Source organism: Artemia sp. Qi Xiang Cuo, chromosome 12, assembly GCF_049724085.1.
Source record: "Artemia sp. Qi Xiang Cuo chromosome 12, ASM4972408v1, whole genome shotgun sequence".
Lineage (NCBI taxonomy): Eukaryota > Metazoa > Arthropoda > Branchiopoda > Anostraca > Artemiidae > Artemia > Artemia sp. Qi Xiang Cuo.
Genome location: NC_142805.1, coordinates 29,009,894 through 29,031,147, shown reverse-complemented (window position 1 = coordinate 29,031,147; position 21,254 = coordinate 29,009,894). Strand labels below are relative to the sequence as shown.

The window sequence follows — 21,254 nt, the reverse complement described above, 5'->3', positions numbered from 1 at the left end:
ACCTAACATGTACTATATACTCTGTATGTATATGTATATTCATAGCAATATTTTGTATTTTCACCACTCTTGTATTAATATTTTGTATTTCCACCTCTGCTCAGTAAAAAAACAAACCAGAATTAACAATGACTGGGATGATTGCTATCTATAGAACAACTTATTTGGCAATTTATAGCAGCAATTTCAAAAGATTTATGCATTGTTTCTTAGCATGGAGGTTTATTGTAATTGTTTTTCTTTTAAGCTGGAAAAAGAAGGATTTTTAGAGGAAAGACTTGATCATAAAGGTTCTCCCCTTGGATAATATTAACTAGGACCATTATACATATTTTAAAGTAAGAATTGTTTTCTTAACATGTCTCCTTATTAGCAGTACCAATTCTAAATGGTGAATTTTTACAAATCATATTATTTACTTACAAATAAAGTGAATATACCATTTGATGCCTTTTTTTATGCTCTTTCCAAATATAATCATCATTTTTGCCAGAAAGGAAATTTACCCCACCCATATATATCAAATCAGGGTAGGCCTATATATTTCCAAATTAGGGGGATGGTGGTAAATTTTAAACTTACCTTCCAATTACAACAGAAATAAGATTTGCCCCTACCCCCCCCCCCTTATGTGCAAAAATAAAACCTGAACTGGTATATATAGGGGTGGGGGTACATTTCATTTCAGACAAAAATGATTATTATATTTGGAAAGAGCATAAAAAAAGTCATCAAGTGGTATATTCACTTTATTTGTAAGACAATAATATGATTTGGTAGAAATTTACCTTATAAATTTTTACCCAAAAATGGTTATTACATTTGGAAAGAGCATAAATAAGGCATCAAGTGGTATATTGAATTCATTTGTAAGTCAATGGCCTAATAGGGTAAGACACCCAGTAGTCGGCCACGGGAAGGTGCCCAATGGATATTCTTTAAAAAATTACATTCTATAGAATGTAAAAATAATATCCAACTACACTTAGTATCAAGATAAAATATCTAGCTAAAGAAATAAAAACATTTTTAAGACTCTTGCACTTTTCTCCACCTAGCTGAACGTTTGACCGCCTATGCAATATATATAATATCTACCTAGTTGGTTGGTAACATGGCTCAGTCTTTTGGATATATATCCAACTAGCTAGATAAGAAGATTCTCTAAGCAGTTTTGGGTTAATATCCAACTAGCCAGATAAATTGTTTCTCTTAGGAACAGCAAGAATATCCACCTAGTTGGATAATAATGTAGCTTAGTGTTTCTGATATATACGTATCCAACTAGGCAGATAAGAAGATTCTCTAAGCAGTTTAGGGTTAATATCCAACTAGCCAGATAAATCATTTCTCTTAGGCACAGCAGGAACATGTAACTAGGTGGATAATACCAAGTCTTAACACTTCTGATATAGCCTATATCCAACTGGGAGGATAAGTAAATTCCATTACACAGTTTTCAGATAATATCCAACTAGCCAGATAAATTGTTTCTCTTAGGCACAGCAAGAATATCTAACTAGGTGGATAACAATGTAGCTGAGTGTTTCTGATATATATCCAACTAGGCAGATAAGAAGATTCTCTAAGCAGTTTGGGGTTAATATCCAACTAGCCAGATAAATTGTTTCTCTTAGGCAGAGAGAATATCTATCTAGTTCAATAATAATGTTGCTTAGTGTTTCTGATATATATCCAACTGGGCAGATAAGAAGATTCTCTAAGCAGTTTGGGGTTAATATCCAACTAGCCGAATAATTCATTTCTCTTAGTCATAGCATGAACATCTAACTAGGTGGATAATACCAAGTCTTAACACTCCTAATATATCCAACTAGGAGGATAAGTAAATTTCATTATACAGTTTTGGGATAATATCCAACTAGCCAGATAAATTGTTTCTCTTAGGCACAGCAAGAATCTAACTAGGTGGATAATAATGTGGCTTAGTGTTTCTGATATATATCCAACTAGGCAGATAAGAACATTCTCTAAGCAGTTTGGGGTTAATATCCAACTAGCCAGATAAATTGTTTCTCTTGGGCTGAGAGAATATCTACATAGTTGGATAATAATGTTGCTTAGTGTGTCATACATATATACAACTATGCAGATAAGAAGATTCTATAAGCAGTTCGGGGATAATATCCCACTAACCAGATAATTTATTTATCTTGGTGGAACAAAATGAACATCTAACTTGCTGGATAATACCAAGTCTAAACACTTGCTGATATATATCTAACTAGGAGGATAAGTAAATTCCATTAGGCTATGCAGTTTTGGGATAATATCCAACTAGCCAGATAAATTGTTTCTTTTAGGCACAGCAAGAATATCTAACTAAGTCGATAATGCTGAATCTTAGATCTTCTGATATATAGGCCTATTTAACTAGGCAGGAAGTTACTTAACTAGCCTACCTAGTTTGATTAATATCAGAAGGGCTGGGATAAAGTATTATCCACCAAGTTAGATGTTTATGCTATGTCTAAGAGAAAAAATTGTCTGACTAGTTGGATATTATCAATAATTTGTATGAAGAATTGACTTGTCTGTCTAGTTAGATATATATTACAAGCATTAAGTTAAAGTATTATCCACCTAGTTAGAGATACTAAGTTGGCTCTTATGCTTTATTGTATTTGGCTAGCAAGATAAAACTATTTTTCTTTTAAATTTTAATTATTTCCCTAGTTGGATAATTTCTTATTTGCTTAAAAGGACTTTTCAGATAGCTAACTAGTTGGATAATTTTGGCAATAACTAAGTATGGTTGGATATTATTTTTACATTCTATAGAATAGAAATTTTTAGGTAATATCCATTGGGTATACTCCTGTCGGCCACCTGCCTATTCTCTGATAGAATGTACCTAACAGGGACATGTTACGTTTTTAATAACCAAAAACAACCAGTAGTTTATTTTAAGAATATTAGCCTAGAGGTAGGTTCCCTGTTAGTTACATTCTGTCTGATAATAGGCAGGTGGCCGACTACTGGGTGTCTTACCCTATGATTTAGGGTCAATATCTACCAAATCATATTATTGAGTTAGAACTAAAGTGAATGCACCATTCAATGCCTTTTTTAATGCTGATTACAAATATAATAAGCAGTTCTATTGGAAATGAATTTCAGCCCCCCCCCCCCGATATATGTCAATTCAGGGTTAGGTTAGGTATAGCCTATATAGGGGGGGGGCTGTAATTCATTTACAATAGAAATGATTTTTTTATTAATAATAAGCATAAAAAAGGAATCAAATAGTGTATTCACTTTATTCATAACTCAATAATATGATTTGGTAGATATTGACCTGATTTAGTAAAAATTTGCCAAAATTTACCCTAAGATACCCAAAAATAGCTAAAGTAGAATTTTACCAAAATGATTATGATAGGCTATTTGGAAAGAGCATGAAAGAGGCATTAAGTGGTAGCCTAGGCTGTGTTTACTTTATTTGTAAGTCAGTAATATGAACTATGAAAAATTTACCCCTTATGGTAAGCTAGACTTTAATTTACTTTCTTAACAGCATTGTTCATTTCATAATTTCACACAGTGGTAGATTAAGGGGACCAGGCTGCCAAGATTTGTTAACCAGACTTTGATGTCATTGTCCTCACCTGTAAAAACAGAAGATGAAATTGTTACTCCTGAATCAAGGGGGGTCAGACATTTTCAATGGCTTTCCAAGCATAATACAGAGATACCAGGAAAATGAAGGCCTTACCTTATCTGAAGAGGATTTTGGTGGTTTTAGAATCAGTGAGTTCTTCAAAGAATGATCGTTAGTGATTTATATAAGCGGCCTCTAAATTTATTAAAATCTTTATTCATAGAGCGTGTGAATTAAAATGAGCATTTCAAATTCTGAAAATGCAATCATTGGTTAAAGTAGAGGAGTATTTAAATGAGCAGCTAAAACAACAGTTAAGGTAGCATTGGACATTCTTTTATTTATTAACTCTCATCATTAATAGCTTTTATACTATAAAGAAACATTTTAGATTACAGTAGGATCTCTAAATTGTTGTCATAAAAATACCCAGGCTTTTTTTTACTTAACGAAAAGTGGTTATGCTTGGAAAATAAAACTCTGAGTAATGAATCCAGGACAAATATTTACTTCGCCAAGGTATTGCCAAAGCGAATATGTTACCCTCCTCAATGTAAATGTATGAGCAGTCCACTACATAAAGAGAAATGCTAAGAAAACAATTCTTACTTCATAATATGCAAAATAAAGCTAGTTAACATATTTTCCAGTAGGAGAACCTTTAACTTCATTTCTTTTACTTGTTTTCCAGTTTTTCAATCATATTTTCAATATTTATGCACATTCTCTAAGTCTTGAAAATTGGCTCAATATCTACCAAATCATATTATTGAGTTAGGAATAAAGTGAATACACCATTCAATGCCTTTTTTTATGCTGATTACAAATATAATAAGCATTTCTATCAGAAATGAATTTCAGCCCCCCCCCCCCCTATATATACCTAACCAACCTAACCCTGAATTGGCAGATATAGGGGGGAGGCTGAAATTCATTTCCAATAGAAATGCTTATTATATTCATAATCAGCATTAAAAAAGGCATCGAATGGTGTATTCACTTTAGTCCTAACTCAATAATATGATTTGGTAGATATTGACTGAAAATTGTTTATAAAACAAGCCCCCAAGATCCATTAACTAATCTAACTTAACTTATCAATAATTGCCTATTAATATATTCTTGGCAGATAGAAGTGTTGGCTTTTAACTTTCATATATAGACTATTTGAAAACAGACAAATACAGTCAAATCCAGGGGCAATTCACCAGCATTTTTATTGGGGGGGGGGGGGCGCAAGAGGGGCTCATATCTGGATAGTCAAAGGGCATGGGATGTATAATATTTTTTCTCTGCATTATTGGGGGGCAACTGCTCCCCCCCCCCTGCCACTCCTAAACAATGTTCCTGGTCATATCTATGTATATTTGGTATAAGTATATGACCAGTCCTGGTCAAACAGAGACATGTTAAGAAAACAATTCTTACTTTGTAAAATGTATAATAATCCTAGTTAACATATTTTCTAGGGGGAGAACTTTTATCCCCACCTCATTCACTGTTGCACAATTTTTTTTTTTTTTAACAAAATTGTGAAAATAAAAGGGGCTTTTTTTCACTCATCAATTTGATAAGATCTTACATCTTTTGTCAGAAATGCTTAAAAGAGAAATCTTTGAACAAAGATCTTACATCTTTGGCTGTTTTGTGCAAACCTCTTTCATCATTCTGCTCTGATCAGTGGTCTGAGAACAATGATAAGTAGATTATCAAAGTTCTCTCATCATTGTTCTATATGGCAGAACAGTTGCAGTCTTCACACTTTTTGCTAACATCAGTGAGCTGTAAGATCTTATGACAAAGATGAGTTAAAAAACAATATTCTTTGCAGAAAGATGTAAGATCTTAGAAGATCTTGGTGCTAAAAAACAGGCCTTCTTCTAATTCACAGCAGGCAGGCTATTCAGTTGGTACTATTTAGCCCTCTTCTTTTTGCTTCACTCTGTGGGCTACAGAGCTACTGTCTTGGTTGTCTCTTATTTATTAGATATTCTCAGATATCTTTCAGTAGATCTTTTGACTCAAGGAGCAAATATAAGATGATAGATATCGATTTCTGTGCTCTGTGTGCAGGTATAGTTGGCTAGGCTCTTGGCTGATAGTGAAATTTTGTGGTGTTTGAAGTATTTTAACAGTTTACAAAGCAAGGTATGTTGTGCAGACGTCAGCATATTACATTTAAATAGACAATGGTCAATTGTTTCATTATTCATATTACAATGCCTGCAAAGAGGGGACAGGGGAATTGAACCACTTGAATTTGAAAGCTTATATGAGAATGCAAGGAAATTTAGTCCATTTGTTCCAGAACGAATTCTTTGATAAATTTTAGAAAGATACTTATTGGGAAAGGGGGGAAGGGTAGGATTAATCTTATCAAAATTAATATCTGATAGCCTCCATCGGTAAATATCTCTAATTGGGATTGGCCTCCCACTTGGCTGGTTATTATTTATAGCATATTTTGCTATTTCATTAACCTGATGATTACCACTTATGCCAGATTGGCTAGGAATGTACTGAAAATAAGTTTCTATACCACTTGAAGAAACCCTATTAATTATACCGACACAATGATAAGTTTCAATGTCCAACTAATATTGGGGAGCTGAGGCCAGCAACTCAAGGCATGATAGAGAGTCGGCATAGATGATACTATTATTCGAATTTGCAATCACAGGTTGGTTTTGCTTAAGGTGTTCTAATGCCATGACTATGGCATTTAACTCAGCAGACATTATAGATAAATTATTAAATAATCTCTCTCCCATTGCAATTTTCAGGTGAGGAAGGAAAACACCACTTGCAACCTTCTCATTCCTTTTTGACCCATCAACAAATACTTGGAAGTGATTTTTATAGGTAATTGTATTAAGCTCTGCAAATTTTTTCTGGACAAAAGCAATGGGGGTTAAATCTTTATTCCATTTTGAAAATCCAGTATTTATTATGGGAAATGACCAATTCTATGAAGTGGATTGGGGGAATGTGGGTGCAATAGACTTTGCTGGTACAGGGAACTTCTTTTGAATATTGGCATACTCATCTGCAATACTTCTATACATGGCTGGATTTCTTAACCAATTATGTAGTGTGTGTGAGCTATTTGATTCAATTTCTGTAAGATGTTTTGTCAAGAGAAAGCTATGTCTCTCCCTTATTGTTGTTAATCTACTCTCCATAATCAGAAAATTGGTGCTTGTGGGTTTCCTAAGACCAAATATGAGACGTATTATATCATTTTGTGTTGTTTCAATTTTTTGTATGTGGGTCTTTGCACATGCACCATAGACGATGAGCCCATGGTCAATATGGGGTCTTATATGTAAATTATAAAACTGGATTAAGGTTTTCTCCTTACAACCCTCTGGTGTTGAAAGAAGTCTTTTTAGTATATTTGCTTTTCTATAGCATTTTTTTATTGTGTTTGAAATGTGGAGGTGGAAATTAAGTTTTTGGTCAAGCATGAGACCTAGGTAATTAATATGATTATCTTCTGGGATAGTTGTTTTATTTAGAGTTAGTTTTGCATTAACATGGTTTCGCTTCCTGTGAAATTGGATTATTTTTGACTTGGTGGGTGCAATGGGTAAATCTGAATGTTGAGAGAATTTTTCAAACTGGAAAAGTGACTTTTGTAGATTTTACTGTGCTATCTGAAAGGTGTTGCCAGATGACCATAGCACCAGATCATCAACATATTGTGGATTCGTGTGGGGTAGGTTCATGTCCCAGAGATATAGGGCAAATAGGAGGCAACTGAGGAAGCTCCCTGAGGTAGGCCTTTGGATATTGTCTTTTGGGGTGAAGAGGCTGAACCAACACAAACAATGAAACTTCGCACTTCTATGAAGGATTTAATAAAGATACTAGCTTAGGGGGTACTCCAAGGTTTGCAAGTTTATTTAAAAGGATTTGGTGGTTCACATTGTCATATGCCCCTTAAAAATGTAGGAAAGCTGCCACTATGATTTTATTTTTTGAGAAAGATTCATTTATTGCATTTGTTAGCAAAATGAAAGCATCTGTTGAGGAGTGGTATTTCCTGAATCCAGTTTGAGCGTGTGGGATCATATTATTTTTTTTCAACAAACCAGAGGAGTCTATGATATATCATTTTCTCCATTATTTTCCCCATCACAGGTGTAATCATTATGGACCTATAAGACCCAGGGTTATCTTTTGGTTTATTTTTCTTTAGGATTGGTAGGAGGGACGAACATTTCCATATATTGGGGAACCTATAAGATTCCCAAGCTTGATTATAAAAATTTAGCAGTTCTTGTCTGTATGAAGGTGTGAGATTCTTTATCCATGTAGGGTGTATATTGTCATAGCTGCTGCTAGTTTTGGTCCTAATATGATGTATTGCATTATTCAATTCCTGGATTGAAAATGGGTTAGTTATGTACTCGGATCCTGGGCGTGGTTGGTAACTTGGATTCATAGGAATTGTGGACAGTTTGTTTTGATTTATGATGTTAGCTTATTAACAAAAAGAGTTGCAAATAGGTTCGCCTTTTCATTATCATTGTCATAATGGGTATTATTATGTATAAGCTCATACAGGAGTGGGTTGGGGGAAGTCTTTTTCCCACAGATGTGGCTTATGACTTTATGTATAATTGGCTCATGCGTTTCTCTGGAGAGATTATTTACAAAATTATTCCAGTATTTATATTTAGCATCTATTATAGTCCTTTTTAGATTAGTTTCTGCTTGTAATTTTTTTAAATATGTAGTAGGTGATGTTTTTTTTATGAATTCTGTCCTAGCTGCCTTTTTTATCCTCCATTTGTTTAGGCACTCATTTGTCCACCATGCTTTAGGAATCTGTTTACGGAATGTTTTCTTAGGTGTTGTCTTGGGGATAGCAAGATTAGTTGTATCTATTAGTAAAGATGTCAAGGCTTCAGCATGTGTGTCAACTGTTGTGTTGGAAATGCATGAACTGTGGGTGAAACTTGTAATTTCATCATTTAGCTTATTTTGGAACATAGACCAATTTGCTTTAGTGTTGATATATTTGGAGGTATGAGATGAAGTTTCAGCAGGCTCATTTAGGGAGCAAACTATAGCAAATTGGTCTGTATATAGACTATCAATTTTATTTATGTAAATTTTTTTCAAAAAATTTAATGACACAATTTGTGTCATTAAATGGCTGTGGGCATTGAAATCACCACAAATAATGATATTATTTAACATATTAGAATTAGTTATATAATTAAAGAAATCCTTGGCATCTGTAGTTTGACCATTAGGGCTATAAAAGCTTATTATATTGGTTTTTAAATTATTCAGCCAAACACTGATACCAATTACATCAACATCATTTTCAAAATCTGGAAAATTAATGCCACAAAATTTTATATTATTATTGACTAATAAAGCTACCCCTCCTCCTTTTCTCTCTGAAGATCTATCCTTTCTCAGGATAGTATATCCCAGAGACTTAATTTGTTGATTTTGGGTTAAATGAGTTTCCTGGAGGCAAGCAATATTAATCGAATTATTATTCATAAATGATATTAGTTCATTTAGCTTATTTTCTGTGAGTGATCTTACATTCCATTGGAGTATTGATAAATGTTGTGTTGTTGATTTATTCTTCATATTTCTGTGTATCAATGTTCAGCTTTGTTAAAAGTAAAGCAAGATCTTTTTTTGCTTGAATGAGCATATCATCTGGGATGTAGATTTTTGCCAAATCTGCAATAATTTTTGTTTTCTGTAGTTGATGTATGTTCATGGCCTGAACTGCATTACAGTTTAGAATGAATAAGCATATATTTGGGGATTGCATTTTTGGTTGTGCATCCTGTTTGTTGGTTAAGGGATTGATTCCTGGTAGTGTTTCTGGTTTGTTTCTTCTTGGGAGGGGGGGCCAGGCTGACCTCATCTCACCGGACAAGGAGGCTTGTTGGCTTTGTGATTCCTTCTGATAGGGATTTGAGCTAGGGTGCTTAGAAGATGGTGTTTTATATGGGGTGCTTGATGCATTGGGGGAATTTGACTTGGGGGTTTTGGTTGGTTTCATTACAGGCTTTATTTGGTATCGTTGGGCGGCATTTGCTTCCATTGCTGCAAAGGGGTATGGGATGGCCTTTTCTGTTGATATTTGGAGTGTTAGAGCTCTTTTCTTGTATGCAGGGCATAATGATTTATTTGTAGATTCATGAGGGCCTTTGCAATTGATGCATTTAGGCTGAGTGTTGTTGCAAGTTGCCAGCTCTTTAGGATGGAAAGCTTTACAATTACTACACTCTCGGAGAATTTCATTGCATTTGTTTGTTGTGTGTCCCAGTTTGAAACACTTCTGACACTGGATATGCTTAGGTTTGTATTCCTTGTGTGGTTTGATTTGCCCAAATAGGAATAATTTTTCTGGGATATCAATTTTATCCTTCAGTGTGAATAAGAAGGGTCTACTAGTTTTTAGGCCATTAGAGTTAGGTTTTCCAAGTTGGGTAACATCCTCAACTGGGATTGTGTTTCCAGCCCTATCTGACAGCCCTTCTTTTAACTCCTGAGTAGTTATCTCTGGGGGAACATTATAAACTACTATTTTTGTTGGTGATTGTTTTGGGTTCCAATTAGATGCAATAATTGGGGTATTCAGAAGGGATTTTAGGTTGATTATTGTATCTGCTGATTTCTGATCTTCTAGAGCTATTAGTAGAGATCCATCACGGTTAATATTAAGAGAGAACATTGATTTTAGCAATAGCTGCGTTCGTTTTCACCGTTCGTCGTTCTTAGTACTAAAAAGATTTTCTCGGTTTTACTCTTAAATTGCGTTTTATTTTGCCGTTCTAAGAACTTCGTTTTAACTGAAAAAACGGCTTATAAGAACCTTCCTTAGCCAGATAAAATTTCAAAGTCACAGACAAAATTTCAATGAACCAGCACAACAAAAATGGAAAATACACTTGTAAATGTAGCAAAACATGCAATAGAGTTACTAAAGCAAAGTGACTGTTGAGTGACTGTTGCACCGTTCTATAGAGTGCAAATGGGCACTCTTGCTTTTGAATGCTTATGAATGGGCATAGACATTATATTAGTTGAAATGGGGATGCAATCCTAAATAGTGGACTCCACATAGGGACACATGTTAAGAAAATATTTTTTACTCCATAATATGGACAATAATCATAGTTGTGGCACTTAGCCTAACACTTAATCAGCCAAATGTCCTTTCTAAATTTTTAGCTTAAGACGTTTGAACAATTGAACATATTCCTAAGGGTATTGAAACCTGGGTTTAGCTGGAGTTTCTTAGTATTAGTTGTAATCTAAAATGTCTAGAAATTCCTCCCATTATTTTTCCAAGTGATCCCTAAGGAATTTTTGTAAGTTTGGAAAGCAATTTATCCCAAGATGCTTCCAGAACTTTCTGAAAATTTCAAAACTGTGCCACATATACGAAAAACAAATCACTACCATTTTTTATATGAAAGACACCATCAACAAAATCTAAAAAATTGAATATCAATAAACTTTTTTTCCGTCATTTTTTTTTTATTTTAAAACTTTGCACCCAAAAATAAAACTAATGTTGTTTAACTGAGTATGAGGCTCAATTCGTCGTTCTAAGAACGACGGTACTAAGAATGAAGAACGGCATTTCAAAGAACGGCTTTATAAGCGAAACATTTCATAGAACGGCGAATACGAACGCAGCTAATTTAAAAATTGCAACTCTTATTGCAGTGATCATTTTTATTTCAAAGGGGGTAGTGGGAGTAATTTTAAGGTAAATTCCTAAGTTTTTGGAGGGAGGATCTTGGGCAGGGAGAGGGGAAATGCTTTTGATTGGGGATATTTTTTTCTTTTTTAAGAGCTTCTAGAGACGACCTCTTGAAACCCATTATCATCATTTATGGTTACATTAGCCCCTACACTTATCATTGTCCTATTCTCCAAATTGGAGCTATCATTAGAACTTTCAGATAATGTGCTTGACCAGCCAGGATGGGTATCTTTCACTATGACACTTTCAGTGGAATTTGATTTGGGATCTGGGGGGACTTTTTTTTTGGAGGACTTCTAAACATTGCCTATTGGAAAAAGCTTTAAACACAAAATTAAAACTAAAAAAAGAAGGGGAAAATAGAATGATATCAAACCGTCTGCACTATACTATGGGGAGGATAAACACCACAGTATAGCCCTGAGGATGAGTTGAGCAGGATTGGTTTGGTACAACTGCTGATTAGAAGCGATAATATATTCTATATATGAAAGTTAACCACAATCACTGCCATCTACCAAAAAGATGTAAATAGGCGAATATTGATAAATTTAGGTTAGGTTACCTAGATGGCTCTTGTGTGTTTGTTTTAAAATGATTTTCATGACTTGGAGAATTGACATAATTCTCAAAAATATGATTAAAAAACTTGAAAAAAGAGGAAAATATTGAGGATAAAGGTTCTCCCACTGGAAAATATGTTAACTAGGATTATTATGGATATTATTAAGTAAGAATCATTTTCTTAACATTTCTCCATATGACCAGGACTGGTCATGCACTTATACTGTTTATTTTTAACAATTTTGTTAAAAAAAAATTGTGCAACAGTGAAAGAAGTGATGATAAAGGTTCTCCTTCTGGGAAATATGTTAACTTGGATTATTTTGCATATTATGAAGTCAGTATTGTTTTCTTAACATGTCTGCTTATGTAGCAGACTGCTCATACATTTACACCCTTTCTTCTGATTTCCAAGTCTTGGGAATTTACCTAGCCTAATTTACAGGTCCATACCTATTGGAATTTTTATAAAACAAGATTATACCTTATTTCTTGTTCTCAGTTTTTTTTTCTCTGGTTTTAGTTCTGAAAATGTAATTCCTGTAATTTGATGAGATTTTAAACCATATCAATGTTGTTGTTTTTCCTATATTTATTAAATGTATTTGTTTGTCTTTGTAACCTCATAAATTGGAATTAAGATAATTTCTGAGACCACACCTGACATGACAATAAAATAAAAGCTTTAAATAGGGATAAAGTCCGTTTTAATAGACGGTGTATAGAAATTCACAAAAATACCAGATATTTTGGTCACATATACAGTGACCATCATCAGTAGTAAAACTAAACTAAAACAAATTAAAACAAAAGTTTATATACAAAATCAAATAAAACTACATATTTTTTAATTCTCTAATACTTTTCAAACCAGAGTTTGGAAAGGAAATTACTTTCCTTACTAGGCTATACACAAAAAAATATCATAATAATTCAACCTGCCTAACATCACCTGGAAAGACCCATTTCCTTACATCCCATCTGTTTCTACAAGCCCAATCTTAGACATTTATGATGCCCTTCTCCACAAAATTGTCAACCAGCCAATGTGTTTAGAGATGGACAGTATCAAGCCTTCTTGATTTGGTATTTATCAGAAGACCAGAAGCTCTCCTGTCCACCTCATACATGCCCCCAAATTGGAAAGAGTGAGCATGTCACCATATATATCAGAATAATATTCCTCGGATTAACAAATTGCTAAATCAAGAAGACCTTCATTAATTATGAGAATATTAGAATGGATCTTGGCAGCATTGTATAGGATGCTGGACAATGGAAGAAATGTAAAAAGCACCCCCCCCCCTTCCCCCCCCCCAAAAAAAAGAAAAAAAACAGAGAGAAATATTCCAAAAGCCAGAACAAACTTAAAAACTTGGCACAGGTCTTGCAACAAACTTTGAATCCAAACTTGTTTATAAAGCTAAGACAGACCAAAACAAGTTTTGGCAGCACATCTTTAGCCAAGACCACTACAGTTCATCAAAAAGCTGATAACAGAGCAAAATCAAGAATTTACCTACTCTAAGATGCTTGCTAACTTACTGAACCCACAATTCAACTCAGCTTTCACCACTGAACCTGATGGCCCTTTTCCTTCCCCATCAAAATATAATATAAAAGCCCCAATGGAAAGTACCACAGTATTGTCTACAGATGTTCTTAAATTTTTACAGAAGTTATGTGTTAACAAGTTGGAAGGACCTGATAATAAACGTCCCTGGCTATTAAAAGAAATTGCAGAAGTGATAGCAGACCCCCTTGTCAAGAATCTTCCAGACATCACTTACCTCTAGAGAGCTACTAGCAGACTGGAAAGTAGCCAACATAACACCAGTATCCAAAAACACTGATTGCACCAAGTCTGAGAACTATCAACCTATTAGCCTAAGTTCAGCTGTTATTAAGATTCTTGAGTTCATAGTCAATGATTCAATCTTCGAACATTTAACCCAAACAAGATCTTTCCTTTTAAACGCCATGGATTCCAGTCTTGAAGATTAATTGAAACAAACCTATTGGAATCATGCAGAGCAATTACAAATCTGATTGATTAAGGACATCCAGTTCTATATTGGATTTCCAGGACATCCAGCTCTATTATTTTTTATTTTTTGAAAATTTGGTTATTTTATTTGTTATTCTTTTTATATTATGAATTAAAAAAAAACTTTTCCTTCAAAATAAGTTTTTCAACAAAGAGTAAAGAACTCCATCAAACCAAAAATGAAAGAAAATAGAATCAAAACCCCCTATGATTTCGTAAAGCCACAATATAATTTGCACTTTACTAATGAAAAAAAAGTGCATTGTCAGTTTAATATACATATGCTGATATTTGTTCCTTAAAAATGATTTCTTAAAGTTATAAAAGTTAAAACATTAAAAAAACTTTTTTCAGTAAAGCACAAATTATATTCTGGCTTTTAGAAATCATAGGGGTTTTGAACCCTACTCATATTAATTTCTGCTCGTTTTGAGTTAATTTCTGTTTTAGCTTATAAAGATACAAAGTGTCTTTATAGTACTTTTACAGAACCATTTAGTTCTTTCATGGCACCAAATTTTTCAGTTTTCAGTTTTATTGTCATTTGTTCTTGATTTGGGAAATTTGGCTCCAACTTTGTCCCCCCCCCCTGGGATTTTGACGAAATTACACTGGTGCCACCTACTGCTGCTAGACTTTGCCAAGGCTTTTGACAAGGTACCCCATAGTTGACTGCACTTCAAATTATCTGCTGCTGGCATCAAGTCAGCTATGATAGACTCGATAATGAATTTCCTCACTAACCTCAAGCAGAAAGTCTGTTTATTCAAGATGAGTGACCAGCCTATCTACTCTACTCAATCTACATAGTGATGAGTGGGGTAGCACATAGAACTGTACTAGGCCCAACCCTTTTCCCAATGTATATCAACAACATTTTTAATCATGTGGATAATAATATGCAATTGACCACAGATGATGCCAAACTTTTTGGCATTGCAAACCCATAGAGGATCCAACATAGCATAGACAGGCTACAGGGTTGGACTCAAGGCAGGCTACTTCAATTCAATTCTTCATGCTGTATTTTGCACCTTGGACCCAATAACCCAATGGCTACCTACTCTTATTTTCTATCCTATCGCTAAAATAAAGGAGCAACTAGAGATAAGGAAAGAAGAATGGGACCTTGGTGTCATCGTTGACAACAAGTTTAGATTCCACAGCCATGTGCAGCATGTTGTTTCCCAAGCAAACTCCATCCTTGGCCTATTGAAATGGATCATAAGTAGCTGAGAGGCAACCATATTGATAAAAATGTATTTAGCTCTTGTTAGACCCTTCTTGATTTTGGCATTTGGATTTCTGATCCCTCTTATTGCTAAGATGTAAGACTTATCAAAAATGTTCAGAAACAAGCAACAAAGTGCATGAAAAGCCTAAAGTCAACTTCATAAGAGGACTGTCTCAAGTAACAAAAGCTACATACCCTTGTCTACAGACGCATGCATAGTGTTATGATGCTGACTTACAAAATTCAAAAGGAAAAACTCAAAACAAGCAGAAATTAATATGAGTAGGGTTCAAAACCCCCTATGATTTCTAAAAGCCAGAATATAAGTTGTACTTTACTACTGAAAAAAATGTGCATTATCAGTTTAATATACATATGCTGCAGGATTGGACTCAAGACAGGCCTCTTCAATTCAATTCTTCATGCTGTATTTTGCACCTTGGACCCAATAACCCAATGGCTACCTACTCAATTTTCAATCCCATCACTAAAATAAAGGAGCAAGTAGATATAAGAAAAGAAGAAAGGGACCTTGATGTCATCATTGACAACACGTTTAGGCTCCACAGCCATGTTCAGCATGATGTTTCCCAAGCAAACTCCATCTTCGGCCTATTGAAATGGACCATAAGTAGCTGAGAGGCAACAATATTGATATAAATGTATATAGCTCTTGTTAGACCCTTCTTGATTTTGGCATTTGGATTTCTGATCCCTCTTATTGCTAAGATGTAAGACTCATAAAAAATGTTCAGAGGCAAGCAACAAAGCGCATGAAAAGCCTAAAGTCAACTTCATAAGAGGACTGTCTCAAGTGACTAAAGCTACATACCCTTGTCTACAGACGCATGCATAGTTTTATGATGCTGACTTACAGAATTCAAAAGGAAAACTCTACCATCTTCATTAGAAGCCATAGTATGAGCCATCATCACCCAAGAGGACATTCCAAGAAGCTTCCAAAGTTATGCTCCTGATCAAGAATTTTCCAAATATACCTCTCAAGAAGTCATTATCCCATGGAATCAATGGCTACCTACTCAAGGACTCAACTGTTAGCAATCTCTCCATCCAGTCTTTCTAATACTAACTTGACAAGGAGTGGGAGAAGAGGCAGTGGAGCTTTGACTGGGAGTCATCAACTCAAGAGCACAACAGGTCCAGAGGACCTTAAAGCTCAAAAATTTATGAAAGTAAGGTGAATTTATGAACAGTTATACTAAATAGATAAAAATCAGAAAATACAAGGACATTATTCATTAATATTGGCTACATATTGTAAAATAAGAATTGCATCACTGGTTAAAATCTGATTGTTTTCATTTAGGATTTGCTAAAGTAAGTATCTTAGAACGTCTAAAAGTAGTTTCCAGAATTTAGAAGTGTTTCCTTATTTATTGTTAGTACTACTAAATATTTACCCAAATTTGAAGTCCCTGACCAATGATATTACAGTACTAAGCTCTAAAAAATAGGAAAATGTTCCCTTATCTCAATAAAATTGGTAGCTAATAAGGCTACATTATTAAACCCATCTGTGTGCCTTTTAACACTATCATAATATACTAAACTTATTCCTTCTAATAGGTCGTTCTTGGATCTATACATAAGTCTGCTAACTTTTTTAATTTTATTGTACGTAAAATAAGTTTTTACTTTCAAATTCTGTACTAACTATTGATAAGTTATAAGCACAAAAATAATGCAAACGAACAAAATCAGCTAACTTTGAATATAGCCTTTGTCTCTATGTAGTCCTTTCAGGAGGGAGGGGGGTCTAGGACTTAAACCTTACAGCAGTGACAATTATATTAGGAAAGAGCTTCAAATTAATTATGCTTATGTTTTTTTTCAATTTTTCATTCCATGATGTCTCTTGAAACATGTGTAAAATTTGATTCAATTTCACTTACAGGTGCGAATTTGTAATTTGTCTCATTTGAACTAAAGAACCCATACATGAGAAAAAGTGGCACAATTAAAAGATTTATAAATTGTTATGTTTATTACCTTTATTACTAGCCTAAACAAAGTAATCTCTATATTTCTACAAAATCTGTTTGCTCCATGTTAATAATGACAAGATTTTGTCGCTTTGTTAGGGCCCTGCGACACCTCAAGAGAGGTATGCTAGAGAGATGTTATATACGCCCACTTGGTAAGAGTGACTGGAAGGTAGACATAGCCCTTGAACACCATTCCCCAGCTGTTTAATGCTGACATCACCAAGCAATAGCAACTTTGGATAAAGTTTGTAAGATAGTTGGGTATTACAAGTGTCATCAGCGTCCTTGCAACACACTCATTTGATGAAATCAGCATCAGTAGATATTTCAATATAACTGACAGTCCAACTCATTTTTTACTGACCCACTTTTCTATTCTTTTTCAGGTCTGGATTTAGAAGATGCAGTTGAAAACGATTTTAGGCCTGCAAAACTTCTAACCTCAAGAGGCTACAGTCAAAAACTATTCAAATGAACAGCTTAAAATAAATCCAGATGGAACTTTTGGGGTATTTCACCTTCAGACAATATAAATTACTCTCCCTTATTGAGTTGTCAAGCCTAATTCAATAAATAGAAAAAAAAGTTTTCTGAGGGAAGTAAAGAGCGAAATTGAAACTTAAAACGGACAAAAGTTATTACGTCACACCCTATAATCTAGTACTAATAAACCAACTAATTATTTTTCCCTAATTTTCTAGGCTTATAGAAAACTAGCGATTTATTGAAAACACAAAAGTCAAGTATAAAAAACATTACTATTGATTTGGGAGGCAAAAGCGAGTATGTAGCCTGACAACAATAAACTAATCTTTAAAGTTTATTAAGGTCTTACACCAGTTTTGACATCAATAATTTTCAGTATACAGAAGTATTGAATTGATTTATCAGGTAGCATTTTGGTCTTGCCAGCTATAATACCAATAGTGATTAATATACAATCTTAAATTGTAATAAATATGCTTAAGTATTGCTTGAAATGAAGATCAAATAAGATATAATATGAACTTTGGAAATCCAGTTATTTCTCTCTATACAACAGTAAATTTCAAGCTATGATACAAATTTTAAGGCTAGTCTATAGGCCTAATACTATCAAGATGGCTTTGATTCGAACTTGTCTACAAACTAATCATGACATGTCCTTTTCAGAACCAAAATGAGAGCCAGTCATTGAACTGAGCCATTGTGTAGAAGTGATACCGAATTAAACGAAAAAAAGCAACATTTCTAAAATACTTCATTTTTATTCCGTAAAAAGTGTCTTTAATTGGTTTGCTTTTACTGTACCAAAACCCCTATGTTATTTTATGTTTTCATTAAAGCGCTGGTTTTGTATAATCCTAGAAACATAGTGAAGCATAATTAGTTAGTTTATTTTTACTAGTCTCATTGATATATGTTAGATAGGGTGTGAAGTAATAATTTTTGTCGGTTTTAAGTTTCAACTTAAACGGAATAAGTTTCACATTCCCTGTTGAAACATCGACAATCCGTCAGTGTGGGATGCTGGAACGTATGTTCATTAAAATGCCCTGTGACCTGGACCTTTATTGCTGGCGAATGTGAAAGATATTGTATTGACACCTGTGTGCACCTGAAACCCAGCTAAATGGAAATTTGGAAGACGAGCTCGTCTCCGCGCCTGGTAGAAAATCCGAATTCCACTTTTTCAACTCCGGACCTAGTGATGGCTCTGGTAATGCGGGGGTTGGTTGTTCTTCTCAGTACTAAAGCAACAAAATCTCTAGTTGAATGGCAGCCCATCTCATCTCGTTTGGCTAAGGCCGTCTTCAGGGTCACCTGTTCAACATTACTGTCATCTCAGCCTATGCACTAACCAGAGCCGCTGACGAAAGTATAGTTGACGAGTTCTACGATGCTCTGACCCAGTCATTGAGAACAGTCCCAAACCGTGATCTACTCATCCTAGGAGGTGATTTTAACGCCCATGCTGGAAGCCGCGAGACAGACCGTGAAAGAGCTGATGGAAGATTTGGATGGGGCAACATGTGCGAGCGTGGAAGGAGGCTCGTAGAATTTGCCCAGCAGCATAATTTTGTATTGGCGAATACGTTGTTCCAACACAAACCATCCCACAGGATTACCGTGCGCTCTTGAGATGGAAGAGCCCAATCCCAGGTGAATTACTTGCTAATATCCTCCCGATGGCGAAGCTCTATACAGAACTGTAGAGCCTACCGTAGAGCTGACACAGGAGCGAAGAATGACTCCGATCATATGCTGCTAAAAGCTTTCCTAACTATAAAACTCGCCTCCAGGAAACGAACGCAACCTCCTCCGATATACGATGTAGCACGTCTTCATGATAAAGCAGTCGCAGAAGAGTTCCACTTGGAATTATATAACCGTTTTTGACATCTTGTCTGCGGACGACGATAACGAACCAACCATCATAAACATAGAAGACGAGTGGAGGAACATCAGAGACACCATAACAGACGCCTCTAAAAAAGTCCTTGGCAGATTGAGTCAGAAGCGGAAGAGGTGGATCTCAAAAGACACCATCAAGCTATTAAATAAGATACCAAGTCCACTGTGTTCAAAACACTGAGAAAAGAATGCCATAGATCCGCCCACCGTGACAGAAAATGCTATTGGGGCCAAGTGGCAGCAGATATGCAGAAAACCGCTAGTCATTCAGATACCAGAAAGCTTTACCAACTACTAAAAAAAGCAACTGGGAAAATTAAAAAGATCTCAACTGGAGTGAGAGGCGAAGATGGAGCGCTTCCGTCAAGAAAAGATGACATAATCGCAAGATGGCAGTATCCCTTCCAGAAGCTGCTGAACCCCAGTCACAACATCCCTTTCACTCAAACGCCCTCCAATAATAACGCCACTCCACTCCACCCAAGCAACCCTATCCTTAACTCAGTACCACCGAGTCAACAAGCTTCATATAGCAACGTAAATGTTCACCCTCCCTCAATACAAGAGATCAAAGAGGCAATCAAGAAGCTGAGGAATCGCGAGGGGCCAGGCTCAGATTCTATCCCGGCAGAAGTCTACAAAGCTGCTCCTATTCTTGCTGAGAAACTACTGAAGCTCTTTTGCTCAATCTGGTCTCAGGAACAATTTCCCCAGTAATTGCAAGACTCAGTTATACTGCCTGTCTTCAAGAAAGGCGACCGCACTAAATGCAAAAACTACAGAGGGATCTCACTTATGAGCATTGCAGCAAAGATCTTCTCCATGATTCTGCTTAACCGATTCCGTAAAGTCCAAAACGAAAGAACCCGTCCCAACCAATCGGGTTTCTGTGCCGGCATGGGCTGTATTGACGAACTCTTCACCTTGAGACAGATTTTTGAAGATAGAGCCAAGCATCAACAAATCACCATCACTGTCTTCATTGACTTCATGACGGCCTTCGATTCAGTCATCCGGGGAGGAATTTACATGGCAATGGAAGAGGACTGTGTCCCACCTAAGATCATACGACTCATTCAGGCTTACTATCAACACACACGAGCCTGCACCAAAGTGAACGGATAACTTTCTCCGCTATTTGATATCGACTTTGGTGTGAGGCAAGGTTGTGTACTCTTTCCCGAACTATTCAATTGTGTCGTCGATTGGGTAATGAAAAAAGCAATGCTAAACTTCGAAGGAGTCAAGGTTAGCCCTGATGTCAGTATCACCGACCTGGATTATGCCGATGATGTTGCTCTTCTTGGAAAATCAGTTGGTGAAGCCCAGAAAATGCTTCTGAAAGTCTTCAAAGTTGCTGCCCCAGTGGGGCTCAAGATTAATATTGACAAGATTAAAGCTATGTCTAGTGCCCCGGATATAAACTCTACCCCTATAACCCTTAACCATAGGCAGATTGAAGTTGTCAATAAATTCAAGTATCTTGGATCATACATTAACATTAACGGCGGATGTAGCAAAGAAATTCAATGCTGCATTGCATCAGCTTCTGCTGCCTTTGCACAGCTGTGGAAGCCGCTATTGAAAAGGAAGGAAATCCACCGAAAAACAAAAACTCTTATTTACGATGC

General features: G+C 35.4%; 2 protein-coding genes across 2 annotated transcripts in view; one reads left to right on the top strand and one right to left on the bottom strand.

Moving 5' to 3' along the window:
- The window catches only part of LOC148945974 (carboxypeptidase D-like), an 82,273-nt gene extending 78,526 nt beyond the window's left edge, over positions 1-3,747 (bottom strand). Inside the window, exon 1 of the mRNA XM_089097565.1 lies at positions 3,630-3,747. The gene's annotated coding sequence lies outside the window, so the exon portion shown is untranslated. The remainder of the gene's footprint in view (positions 1-3,629) is intronic.
- Positions 3,748-20,418: 16,671 nt separating this feature from the next.
- LOC148945973 (uncharacterized) lies at positions 20,419-20,748 on the top strand. The gene has a single exon (XM_089097564.1). The coding sequence runs from the start codon at positions 20,419-20,421 to the stop codon at positions 20,746-20,748; it is 330 nt and encodes a 109-aa protein (XP_088953690.1).
- The last annotated feature ends 506 nt before the right edge of the window (positions 20,749-21,254 follow it).